General features: G+C 39.8%; 1 protein-coding gene across 1 annotated transcript in view; it reads right to left on the bottom strand.

The window, feature by feature from the left end:
* Positions 1 to 13385, bottom strand: part of LOC115789321 (transmembrane protein 132C) — a 156123-nt gene that overhangs the window by 98784 nt on the left and 43954 nt on the right. Inside the window, exon 2 of the mRNA XM_030742693.1 lies at positions 6209 to 7130. Within this exon, the coding sequence (XP_030598553.1) occupies positions 6209 to 7130 (922 nt within the window). The remainder of the gene's footprint in view (positions 1 to 6208; positions 7131 to 13385) is intronic.

Below are 13385 nucleotides of genomic sequence, written 5' to 3' on the forward strand. Positions count from 1 at the left end.
TATCAGTATTGGCATTCATAACAATACATGAATGGAAATAAAAAAAGTAAAGAAGAGGCAGGAGAAACACGTGTTATGAGTGTTGACCTTACACAGATTGTCCAGCAGAAGGCAGAGTCAGGTGGGGTGTAAAGAAAATAAATAACCACGCATAACAAATTTTAGGGTAATCTTATGTTTTGTTTGTTTGAAAGGAAAAAAATATTGGTCGCTATATTGGAATATCTTCTTTTAAATCACAGAATATCAATTTTGATATAGATTCCAAAAACAAACAAACAATTTCTATATGAATTAAGAGGGCAAATACAAGCCAGGTGCTGCTAATCAAATGCACTTGATTAACTGATCATCAGCAAGGGTGACCAACACTTGCTGCTGCTCATCAATCTGGGAAGGGTTATGAGGCTATGATTTCCAAACACTCTGAAGCCCTCATTCTACATTGAGAAAGATTATTCATAAGAGGGAAAACATTCAAGACAGTTGCCAGTCTTCCCAGGAAATAACAACCTAGTCAATTTATACCAAGGTCAGACCATGCAATGCTCAGAGAAACTGCAAAAAGCTCAAGAGCTACATCTTAGACTTGACATGCCTCACATAGGATGTTAAATGTTAAAGTTGATGAAAGTATAATTAGAAAAAGACTGAAAAGGCATGGCTTGTTTGGAAAGGTTGCCAGGAGAAAGCCTCTTCTCTCTGAAAAAACATGGGAACAGGACTTAGGTTTGCAGACTCGCATCTGAACAAACCACAAGACTTCTGGAACAATGTCCTTTGGACAGATGAGACCAAAGCGGAGACGTTTGGCCATAATGCACAGTGCTACATTTGGCAAAAACTAAACACAGCATATCAGCACAAACACGGAATACCAGCTGTTGAGTGTGGTAGTGAAGAGGTGATGATTTTGGCCTGTTTTGCAGCCACAGGCACCTTGCAGTCATTGAGTCAAACATGAACTACTCTGTATACTGAAGTATTTTAGAGTCACATGTGAGACCATCTGTCCAACAGCTGAAGCTTGGTTGAAATTGAATCATGGAACAGAGGAAGCACACAAATTCCCCCACAATGATGTGAGAGACTGATAAGTCAAAGAGAAACCATTACTTTAAGTTTTTACTGCTAATTAAGCTACTGAATCATGGGGTGTACTTAGTTTCTCAGACAATACTTCTTCATGTTAGCTTAGTTTGTGTTAAATACATAATGGCATGCTGCTGTGTCATGTGTTGCTGTTAATCTTGTATTTAGAACTTGGTAAGGACCATGTGATTTTTGTCCTGATACGTAAAATGGTAGAATTAAAAAGTAGTAAGGTTTCTGTTTCATGTGATTGCAACAAATAGCAACAATGAAGCCATCTCTGAGCCAGTGGAAGCATGTGTCATGCTGACTGCTGCAGATTAGTAAGACTCTCTCAAAATTGTTGGATCACAAAAATCCAACCCTTGGGAAAATGCTACCTTTCAGGACTAGAGAAAAAGAGATCAATAAAATGATCATAAAAGCATCAACTTAAGAGGAGAGTAATGACAGAAAGTCACTATGTTAGAAATATAATTATTTATATAAATTGCTATGGGATAATGGTGATAGCTTTGTAGTGGTAATACGCAACAGAGAGTAAGACCTCCACAGTGAATAGTTTCACTGGATTTCAAATGTTGTATATCTTATTAATGAGTAGATGAGGTGCTGCCAAAGAAAATAACTTAGAGCAGGCCAACAGTGCAAAATGTAAAGAAGAAAAAAAAAAAAAGGAGCTGGGTAAAGACCAGCCCGACTTTGTTTTTATTCAGATTTCTGAAATTTAAAGTCAGTTCTACCTCAGACAGAATTCGGGGGGTTTCTGTCAGTGTTTCTGCACACAGCGGCACAAAGAGGAGAAACCTGTCAAACTCGGGGAAAGCAAGAGAAGGAGGGAACATGTACCAAGAGAGAAAGGTTAAACAACACAAAGAAGAGAGGGAAACCAAGACAGAACAGCCGATAAAATACAAGAAAGAGTACAGATAAGTATAGAAATGAAAATGGAAAAGAGACATACCTATCTTGGGTGACCTTTACCAGGAACTGAATCACGGTGGAAAGCAGTCAAGATAAGCTGAACACACTGAAGAAGACATCTTTATTCCTGCCTTTTCTCCTGCTGATATTTCAGCAAACAATTGCCAAAAAAACAAACAGCCAGAGCACAAGACCTGTAAACCTGAACTGTATTAAAGATCAGAATCAGCTGACACACACAGCACTGAATCATTTCTGCGTAACATCTGAGCAACAACAAACTGGCCTCGGCTAAATCAGCCGCTTCATGCACAGGCTCTTACCTGCTAAGTCTTCAAATAACATAACAGCTCATGCTGGCTGTTTGTCTGGCACAGCAGTTTGAAGAATCTCGTACTTATACCTTCACACTCTCAGATATTAGAAATTCATTTGCATTCATCAGCAACACCGCCCCCGAGGGGATCTGTGGAAATATGTTGAATTGTTTAGTCAAAATTACAATACAGCTGGGGCAATTTATCTTTTGAAAAGCCTGTTAATTTGTTCAGGAGGAAATAGTGTTTTCATTTGCATGTTGAATAAGGAGTAGCTGGAGAACCCTTTACCAACCTGTTACACCACTCTCTCCATGGCTAATGAGGCAGGGAGCAGTGAATTACTGATTCCACTGGGAACATTCAGCATGACAAACACACCATGACTTTACAGCTGGCAGAGAGAAGGTCCACGTATGTATGTGTGTGAGTGTTACTACACGTGCGTGCACACATTTGTCTGCAAATCTGTAGGTGTAGGTGTGAAAATTAATGCCTATGTGTGCATGTGTGTTTTTCTTTCTAGCTGCTGAGATTAAAAGCCTGTAATTACATTCAAAATAATTACATTAGATTAGCTTAGATTAGATCAAATATAACCACTTGTATAATAAAGCAGAGGGAGTTAAATGCACAAATAATATAGCCTTTGGTAAGCGAGCTAAATTTGCTTTGGTCAGTATGTAATACCAAGATGCAAATATGTATATTAAGGAAGTCAAAAGTGAAGCTATAAGAATGTTGTTGAAACAGGAGTTTCACCATCCTCTCAAAATTCCTCATTAAGTGTTGCTCAGCATTGTGAATATCAACTGCTGTTCATGTGTTAGACTGCTAATAGGAGGAGGGGCTGTAAACTGCCTGTCTACAGCGGCTCTGTGTCAACTTCTGTGCCAACTGGAGGAAGCGAATGGAGGAGGCAAATGTTGGTGTCTAATTTGTGATTTTTAGTGTTGATTAGTATCAGGGGTAGCATAGTGATTAGCACTGTTGCCCCACAGCAAGAAGGTGCTGGGCTTGAGTTCACCTTCTGGCTGGAGCCTTTCTGTGTGGAGCTTGTATGTTCTCCCTGTGTCTGCGTGGGTTCTCTCCAGGTACTCCAGCAGTCCAAAGACATGCAGTTAGTGGGGTTAGGTTGATTGGTGATTCTAAATTGGCCATAGGTGTGACTCATTCTCTTTCTATCTGTATTAGCCCTGCAACAGATTGGTGACCTGTCCTGGGTGTACTCTGCCTCTCAACCTATCACAGCTGGCATAGGCTTCAGCATGCATGTACAACAACATACAAAAAAGCAGATATGCATTTTTTTTTTTTTTTTTTTTTGTGGATGTGAAGTCACTATGATCATTATATTTGACCACCAAATCCTAATCAGGTGAATGCTGGGGCCAAATTTGAAGAATTACCCTGAAAGATCATGTTCACAAGCACAGGACAGGCAGTATGAAAACAAAATGCCTCCTGCCATAGCTGTCACTGATGTGGAGGCAAATAAACACTGATTCCATCTGACAGCAGCACATCTAGGAATGCATGCCATCTCAGGAGAGTCCCAGTATTCTTTTGTCAAAAGTTAACTGGAGGAGAAAAAGGAGGAGGGGGTTAAAAAAGAGAGAAACGATAATGCTGAGAGGAAGGGAATAACTATAAATAGTTAATGATGTATCAGTGGCTGGGGGAAACATACCAAAGCTACTTGTAAAGTAAGCTTCTCATAAACACCCACAGCCTGCATAGGCAAACATTGCTGGCAGTATACAAGTGCGTACAGTGAGAGAGAAGGAAAACCTCTTTGTTCAACACAGCAATTTAAAATGTCTTAAATAAGGATCAACACAAACTCCAGTAACCCCCCCCCCGGTTATACCGCACTTGAATTCCCACCTTTGCTATCGGCATTTCAAATCCTTAAAGGGTGTTTAAAGAAAGTTTTGTATTATCAGAAAATCCAGCAGCTGGGAGAATAACACATCGCATAGCACCACGGGTTTTGTCCTGTAAGATAAAAGCAACGCACAACAAAGCAAATGTGAGATTAATCATCAGCATACGGATATTCAGCTTGACATGCTGGTAGTCAAGTACTCTAAAGTAGCCTGTGATTTTTTTAAACACTTTGAGGCTTAATCTTTTGGTTGCTAATTAGGTATTTTGGCTGAATTTTAAGTCTTTGGTATCCCCATGGAAAAACATAAAAAAGATGAACTTCTGAACGGTAGGGGTGCAACATTGGTGCAAAGAAGCACTAAAGGAAAAAATACCGCCTTTAAAGTTCCCATTTACACACATGCTGACAAATGTGATAAACACACACTGTGAGCGCTAATACTTCATGGGAGTTCATCATCACTGGAGTGAGAGAAAAAGCAATGAGGCTTTTTGGCAGATTTCCTGCTCACCCAGGGTTGACAAATTGCCAAGGCTCTCTGTCACAGCTCCACTTTGAGGCCACTAACCGTTTCATCTGCCGTGATTTAGATCTCGAGCATAAAAGTAGCCTAGTGGAAATGCATATTCCTTACACCTTAATTTGCATCACCCAACATGCAGCAATTACAGTCACTTTGAAAGTAATTTATTTGAGACAAAGCTCGATGAATCAATTACTGTTTAGTTGTTGCTGTGTGGAATCAACTCAGATTAAAACCAAAAAAAAAAATAAAAATTCTGGCAATTTTGAGGGTGAAAACATGAAACAATCTACATAAATAGCTAAAATGTGTATTTAAGGTGTTACCCACTTCAGAATAAACACACTCCTATACATGCAGTTTGAAATTTAAGCTCTGTGGGAAATCTATTATCCTTAAATTTAAGCTTGAAGGCAAACAAGACAAACAAGCTGTTTATACAAAACACATCCAAAAAATATATTGTCGTTGTCGTATTTTGAGGAAGTTGGTTTCTCTAAAAAGAATGTGGGTAAAAAACTGTTTTTAAGAGTTTTTTTTCAGTCAGGAGAAAAGGTTATACCAATAAGCATGGCCCCTTCATTGAAATGGAAGTTGAAAATGCTTTGCTCTTGCAGTTCTCTGGAGTATCAATGAAATTATTTAAGCTTTAACAAGCAGGTGATTTATTTATTTATTCATTTTAGAGATTTTTTCTTTGGTGTGGAGCCAGGACTTGTTTGAACAAACTGAAATTAACATTTGCTCTGTAGAAGCAATGCAGTTTAAGGATCACCATCAGCTTAGAGTAGCTGACCAAATAAAGATGCTGTCTTGTTTAGCTTTATTTGTATCTTTGTATTAGTAGGTTTATCTGTCTTTAATATAATTTTCTGGTTAGTAGATAAATGGCTTGAGTCCTAGACAAAACACCTAACTGCTGCTGGACAGTACTATAGTGGCAGCATTGTCTTTAAACCCCATTCAGTAACTGCAGATTATTAAACAAGGTGTTTCCAAACCATAGCCTATGGCCAAAGGAAATATGATGATTGCACGTCACATGTTTTGCCTTCAGGCTATGGTATCTTGAAGAAGGACACACATTTGTCTGCATAACACAACTACACATACAGTGCAGTTTATAAGAAGTAAAAATGCAGTGTGCAAAATTAGTTCTGCCCTGTTTGATGCATTTTACAATATGACTCAGATGATGACCTAGAATTTCTTGAGAAAAGTTTTGTAAGCTTAGCACAATGTCAAACATGAGTATATTGCAAACGTTTTATATTATCAAAGGTGAAAACATTTAGTGTTCTGAAAGGTTTTATTTATTGTGATTCTTTCTTTCAAATTTCAAATGAAACCCCTCTTTTCAACTGTGTGCATTTCAAACAATTTCTGTTTAAATTGGGAAATGGGAAAACATTAGTACAGCTGCAGAGTAAACCGTGTTCTCACAGGAGAAGGTTGACTCACCTGAGGGTGAAAATTTGTACTGAAGAAAGTGCAGACAGAGCCAGAAAAGTCGAGACAGTTTCTCTTTGCCGAATGGGTTTGGAGGGTGCCATCACCACAAAGTTATTGTCCAGCTTCAACTCCGACAGGGGCTGAAAAAGTCTGACACTCCCAATGCGCTGCATAGGGGTATGCCCTGCAAAATACCCTAATGGCCTTGGCTGGTCTGTGAGGACAGAGCTGCCCTTTCTTGAATCTTCTGAACTGCAGTCTCCATTTTCTGTGGTTTGAACCATATAGTACAGCTCCACAGGAGTGCCTTGGGCCTCCTCAGAGATCTTCTGCCTACCAGGCCTGACAGTGGGTGGGCTGAACCAACTGGCCAGGGGTTCCAGCTCAGCAACACATATCCCCAACTCGCCTTTTAGCCTGCATGTTCCACGCACCTCTTGAGTCTCATGAAAGGCAAACATCCTGATACAGGGTAGCTTGTGGATGGTGCTATAATCATCCCAGTCCCTTCCTGCAATGTAGAACAGCACTTGAACTTTTGGCCAGCTAGGGTGAATCCTCTCACTGATAATATAAGTGTGGACCTTCCAGTTGAATGTAAAGAGAGGTGATGTCGATGGTGATGTCGTTGATGATGAAGTGAAAGAGGGTGTGTTAAATGGCCCTGGCAATGTCTGTAGCAGCTCTAAGGGGACGGGCTGCTGGACAGACAGTGGTCCATAGCTAGCATTGACAAAGGGCATCTGCCGCGCCTGGTGGATGAAAAAGGACTCCGTGCGAGCCTGGAGGCTGGAGTTCCTCATTAAGTCCTGGTTTGCCTCCTGTAAAAAGAACGCTGACTCTGCATTGAGGATCCTGTAGCTGACAGGTAGATATATTGGTGTGGGGCCAAACCTCTGCAAGCCCTCCAGGATCACCTTGCCGTCCACCACTGAAACAGAAAGATAAAATGACAATAACCCATTAATCTTTGTTTCGCCAACATGGAAAAATTCTCTATAAGGGCCATAGTAGCTGTGAAAGTAAGCATCATTGCCTAAACTGTATCAACAAAATCTGATTGAGGTGTGAAATCAAAAAGCTTAATGAGAAAATTTGGATGAAATAATTCAGAAGAGGGGAGCCAACACTTCATATTTTACATAACATTTGCATGCATTGCCTGCAACCTGAGGCAATCATATCTACAGTCAGTTCCAGCAGTGAATGTTAAATGGTGTGTTGGAGACATTTCCATATGATATCACTTTCATGAGCCACTGCTCTTATTTAAAAGAATTTGTTAGACACAATCCAAGACACTTGCGTCTTTCTCAGTCACTTGCTTATCAGGCTTGTCCATGTTCCCTCCTGCTTTAAATCCTTTTCATTATGGTGCACTAACTCGATTGCCACCCCTCCCCACCACACACACACACACACACACACACACACACACACACACACACACACACACACACACACACACACACACACACACACACACACTCACTCACTCACTCACTACTTCAGTTTCTTCTTCTTGTTATTTTAACTTTCAGGCTTTGTCATCTGCTTATTTCCTGTATCCCTGTCTGTTATCCCAACATTTTCTTATGTTTCACTTATGTCAAGTGTGGAAAGCTGTCATGAAATCCTAAAAACTGCAAACTGTAAATATTTTGTTTGACCCTACCCCCTGTAAAACCCATAGGAGCATACAGGTAAGCAGATGTGCTGTAGGTAAACTTGTAAAAAAAAAAAAAAAAAGAAGAACCATTTTATAATGTGACAATGCTAACTTGGATACTGTTGGCAAGCTATTATGGCTGGGTTAACACAAGAATAAAAGAGCTGTTCACATGCAATATATCTTACTAACTCTCCTTCACATCTGACTTGGTTTCTTGGTATTCCTCCATTATGCAGTTTCCTAGAATGAGTTGAATACATTAAATGGTGTTCCTGACACACGAGTCTGTACAACACACTGAAATTTCAGAAGTGCAAACATCAACACCTCCGTCAGCCTATGTGACATATGGTTTTGCATAAAACCTACTCTGCAGATACCTGTGGAATATTTCACATCTTTGCAGAAGCACGAATCTGTCATATGTTTGTGTTAAATATCTGCCTGGTTTCGGTCACAGAATTGTGTTCATTTCAAGAGATACCAAGACTTTCTCCTCTTCCAGTTTTTCTCTTTTTTACCGTTAGTGTTCTCAGCACAACACACTCTTAAACCATGGCATCATCAGGCCTCACATGGCCTTAAAACCTGCTTCCACCCCTCCTACCCACCACTCCCTTCTCTCGACCATCAGTGCACTGATGGAGTTGCCCATGAAAGCCCATTGATTTTCTGTCCTGGACCCTACATGCTGTGGAAGATGTGGCATGGTAGTGATTTGTGACAATCCATGGCCACAAAGCAATGACGGGCTTAGCAGGATACTAAATAAGTTTTATTGTCATATGCACAGTGAAAATAAACACAGCATTTAAAACAATCAGTGCAATTGTTATTTTAAATAAGTTTTAAAGATAAAAGCAAAACCAGGCAATTGTTAGGAATAAACACAAATCACCTGCATTTGTTCAGCTAATGCACCCTAGTATGTGTTCACTTCTTTTGGTAGGCTGTATCGTTTACTGTTTTTTGACTCTTTGAGCACCAGCAGCAGCGTATCTTGAGTCTGGGGAAGTGAGTGCTGCAGCTACACAGCGCTGTTTTTCCAAGGGAGCCACAGAGTATGCAGTACTGCAGGTGTTAACCTCCCCAGCAGCACTGTGTCTAACAACTTTTCTGGTGGCTACCCAACTTTGCATTCTGCGCAGCTCTCAAGCAGACAGCTACATTTATCCATCCATTATTTTTCCACAGTCAAATGTCTTTTTTTTTTAAAAACACTTCCACGTCTAGGTTTATAATATTCCCTAGTCTTGAACTTATTTTACATTAGATCTGAGATACTATTTAGCAAATACATTCAGATTACCAATTTTAGATGTGTCCCTGATCCAACACACCTGATTCAAATGGCTGAATTACCTCCTCAGTATGCAGTCAAGTTCTCCAGAGTCCTGCTAATGACTTTTATATTTGACTCAGGTGTGTTGGATCAGGGATACATCTAAGACCTGCAGGACACCGGACCTCGAGGCCTGGATTTGAGGATCCCTGTCCTACACCATTTAAAAGCTAGTCATTATGTTGTGACAAAAGTTCTAAATGTTTCTCCAGTACCCCAACGGTTTCAAGGATCAACCCAATAATGCTAACATTTTCAACTGGTAGCAATTTTTTTAACAATTTATTGAGTATTTCACTGTTATTTATCTATTTAATTCATTTATCCCTAACCTTTGACTGTCTATGCTTAACCACTGTTAGTTCCAAGTAGCCTACCTTCTGGCTACTGCAGACACAGGCCCACCCTCTGGGGAACATAGACCCTTGGTTGGGGAATCACTACAGTAGAGCAGTGAGGTCTATTGTGGTGTTATTATGATGCAGGTCAGGATTTTGACTGAAGAGGAAATGGCAAAATAAATAAATAAGCAATCATGCACATGGCTTCCATTTTATTCTGAAATAATTAAGTATTGTTCTAAATATTGCTTGTGCCTCCTTCACAGTTAAATAAAATTGTGTTTGCTGCCTAAATAACAAACACCCACACAGCTGAAGCTAATTACAGGCGTCTTTCTTCTTTATAATCATATGCATTAATAGTAAAATGTCTGCCTCTGATAAATGAAAAAGAATAAGAATAAGAAAGAATCATAAATATAAATTAGTTTTCAACTGTTTTCGAAGCAGTCACTTTCATGTTTGTATTCATGTCGCACACCTTAAAACTAATCACACCTTAAAACTAGTCACTTTCTCTGTACTGAGACAGTATACAGAGTGTGACTGGTGCTGCATAGCTTTTACAGAGCGAATGGTGTTTACAAATGGCAAAACCGAGGCCATGGTCAAGAGGGGAGCCGACACTTAGTCGGTGCTGGATCATGCTTACAGCCGAGTGAGAGGATTTTCCTGTCTATCCTTTACTCTGGGGGATGTGACACACTGTCCTAGTTTCCACTTACTATGACACAGATGAAACTAAATACCTCATTACAGCAGGAAAAAAAAAGTTGTAATTTGTAACTTCAGATTTAGAATATGTTCCTCTCTATGACACCAACAGGACATCGTAAATAGAGAGGCAAAGCCGGTGTGATTTGTAGCCTTGACTTGCCCTTGGATTTCATGTAAGCAGCACTGTACTTGTAAATCATGTCCGTAGGACTGTTTCTGCAAATGAAAAAGGGAATGATTTGTGCAGATAGCTTAACTCCATGTGGTAAATCCTGGCTGTAAACTCTACCGGAGTAATTTTGGGCACTGCCAAACCCTCAGGATGTGGCCTGAGGAATCTGATCACATATCAAACATGCAGCTGAACCAGACCTCATCATTAGACAGATGTGAGACTCGGGATTTACTGACTTGATGTTATATACATGTAGTATGAGGCAGGATGCCTATGGCTGCATGGGAATGGAGATTAAAATGTGTTTTTCCATATCATTTCACACCATGCAGCAAACAACTTCTAAAATAAACCCAAAAATGGTATTGACGCATTTATGTCCCCAAGACAAGCCTGTGTGGCTTCAAATCAAACCGTTTCTTTTAATCACCTGTTTTTATCCCTGGCGACCTAAGTAGAACTTCACCCAAGAAATATAATCCCTTCATCTTCCTTCATCTTCCCTCCTCCTCCTCCTCTCATCCTATCTTTATCCTCCACCATGTGTGCATCTTGCAACCACTCCCTCATCAAACATATTAAGTTATCCAACTTAAGTAAGTCATTAATCAAACAGATTTTCTTTAATGAGATTTATACATAGAGATGTGATTGAAGTAAGAGGTAGAAAGATGAACAGCAATAAAGGATGGAATGGGGCAGGGCGAGGTGATGGTGGTGATGGTAGACTGTCCGTGTTAAAAAGTGGTAAAAAAAATTCAAAGATCACAGTACGAAATGTAAAGGATGGCCCACATGCCTTATTCATGGTAGGACTGAGTATAAAAGAAGGTTTTTTTTTTTTTTCTTGTAAATACAGCATTGCATTGCTACACAAATGTTCACTGCTTTCTCACTTGCTGATGCAACTCTCAGGCCCACCCCCCTTGGGAACATAGACCCTGACTCACTGTAAAATCACAAAAATGTGCACATGGGAATGGGAAGTTCTGTAGGTGATCTGCTAACAATTTAAATTTAAATTCAGTCCAGTTTTATTTATATAGCACCAAATCACAACAACAGTCACCTCAAGATACTTTATATTGTATGGTAACAGTAATAGACCCTATAGTAATAGAGAGAAAACCCCCAAAATAAGATAACCCCCTATGAGCAAGCACTTGGCGACAGTGGGAAGGAAAAATTCCCTTTTAACAGGAAGAAACCTCAGGCAGAACCAGGCTCAGGGATCGACAGCCATCTGCTGTGACTGGTTGGGGACAGACTATATTATATTTATAAACAAAGATGCAGCCAGCTTATTTCATTAAAGACCAGGGCTGCTCTACCACGAGCAGTGCAAATTATTGCTAACAAAATATCAATTAAAAACTACTTGGGACTGTTGTGGTCTTGTACACTGAAACAGTTGCTCTCTGCACAAACCTGACACTTCAGTTGGAGCACAGAGGAGGGCTGCGCCATTAAAATCTATTCCACCTTATAAATCTGCAATCTGTGTATAACAACTGACCTGTATGATGTGTAGATGATGACAAACATTATTTATCATCAGATCCGGATCCATCCTTGTGTGAAAGTTAGCGTTACTGTGCCAAGTGCATAAATGTGCGCTCACCTCTTTATTTTTTCAGTAGTCTGTGTGAGGCTGCAGATATTTATTAAAGTCAATAGTACATGAGGCATTCAGACATTAATCTAACACTTCAAGCCTGCCTGAGTCCCCTTAATTGCTGCATTTTGACCAGTATTTCAATTTGATAATAGATCTGATACCAAAGCAAAAGGCAAAAAGAAACAATTTTTTTCATTGTGGAGCATTCTTTGTAGAAATGTGATAAAAATCTGGCACACCGCAAACCTCATCCCTCTTTATAAAGTGTCCCAGCTGCCTGTAAAACAAGATGCAACCTTCTATGTGTTTGGTAGTGGGATTCTCCTCCTTTCTCTATTCTCAGCTCAGCTCAGTTCAGTTAAGTTATGCTCTGCTACATCAAGATTCTAGTTTTGAGGACCAGAAACATGTAGGATTCATCTTTAAACATGCAGGGTGAGGAGTCAGTGAAGAGTTACAGGACATAGCCAAAGCTTTCGTACCGCACGGACAGCTCTGAAACTCTGCCCCTCTCATTCCAAATAAATGAACACTCCTAGTGGCAGATATTTTGACTACATTGGACAAAAAAATGAGGCATTTTTCTGGCATTAAATTCAGCACAATTTGCAGTAAATTCTGTAGCACAATCCTTAGTAATTCACATTTGTGTGATTTATTTAAATACTCTTCTCCCAAAGTACTGTGCTCTGAAAGGAAAACTCCTTTCAAATACATAAGCAATAAGGCCAGCTGCAAAAAATACCTGCGTCCACATCTTTAAGTTGCAAAACTGACACTGCTCTTCTTTAGTAAATACCGGCAGTAGCTTTGAAATGCCAAAAGAGGATTTTGCACTGGAATTTGGCACAAATCTATCCCTAAATCTGATCTAAGTGTGTCTATCAATCCTCTGTTTAGCTCATTCTTTTCCCATTTTAGTGCATGACACACTTTAAAATGTTCTAAGGCAATGTTACTATCAAAAAGACTGCAAGAGCCAATTCTTCTTTCAGCTGATTTCCTTGGACCATCAAATTCAATTCTTGTCTAAATAATACCGAAAATTATTAGTGTGCCACACCAGTGCTGTGGCTGAGTCACATCTTAGCTCACCAGCATACCATGAGAATCCCAGAAACACTGCACTCATGTCAACATTAGATGAATCCACAGCTGAATCTAGTCCTCAATAAAAACACTATGCTTGTATAGCAACTGCAACAAACCCTTAGGAATCCCACTAACATTTTAGCTACTGTGACTGAAATGTCTCAGCAAACACTGAATGGATTACATTAAAACTGGTTCAGACATTCATATTGTCACATCGCTACTTCAG

This window comes from Archocentrus centrarchus, chromosome 12 (genome assembly GCF_007364275.1).
Source record: "Archocentrus centrarchus isolate MPI-CPG fArcCen1 chromosome 12, fArcCen1, whole genome shotgun sequence".
Lineage (NCBI taxonomy): Eukaryota > Metazoa > Chordata > Actinopteri > Cichliformes > Cichlidae > Archocentrus > Archocentrus centrarchus.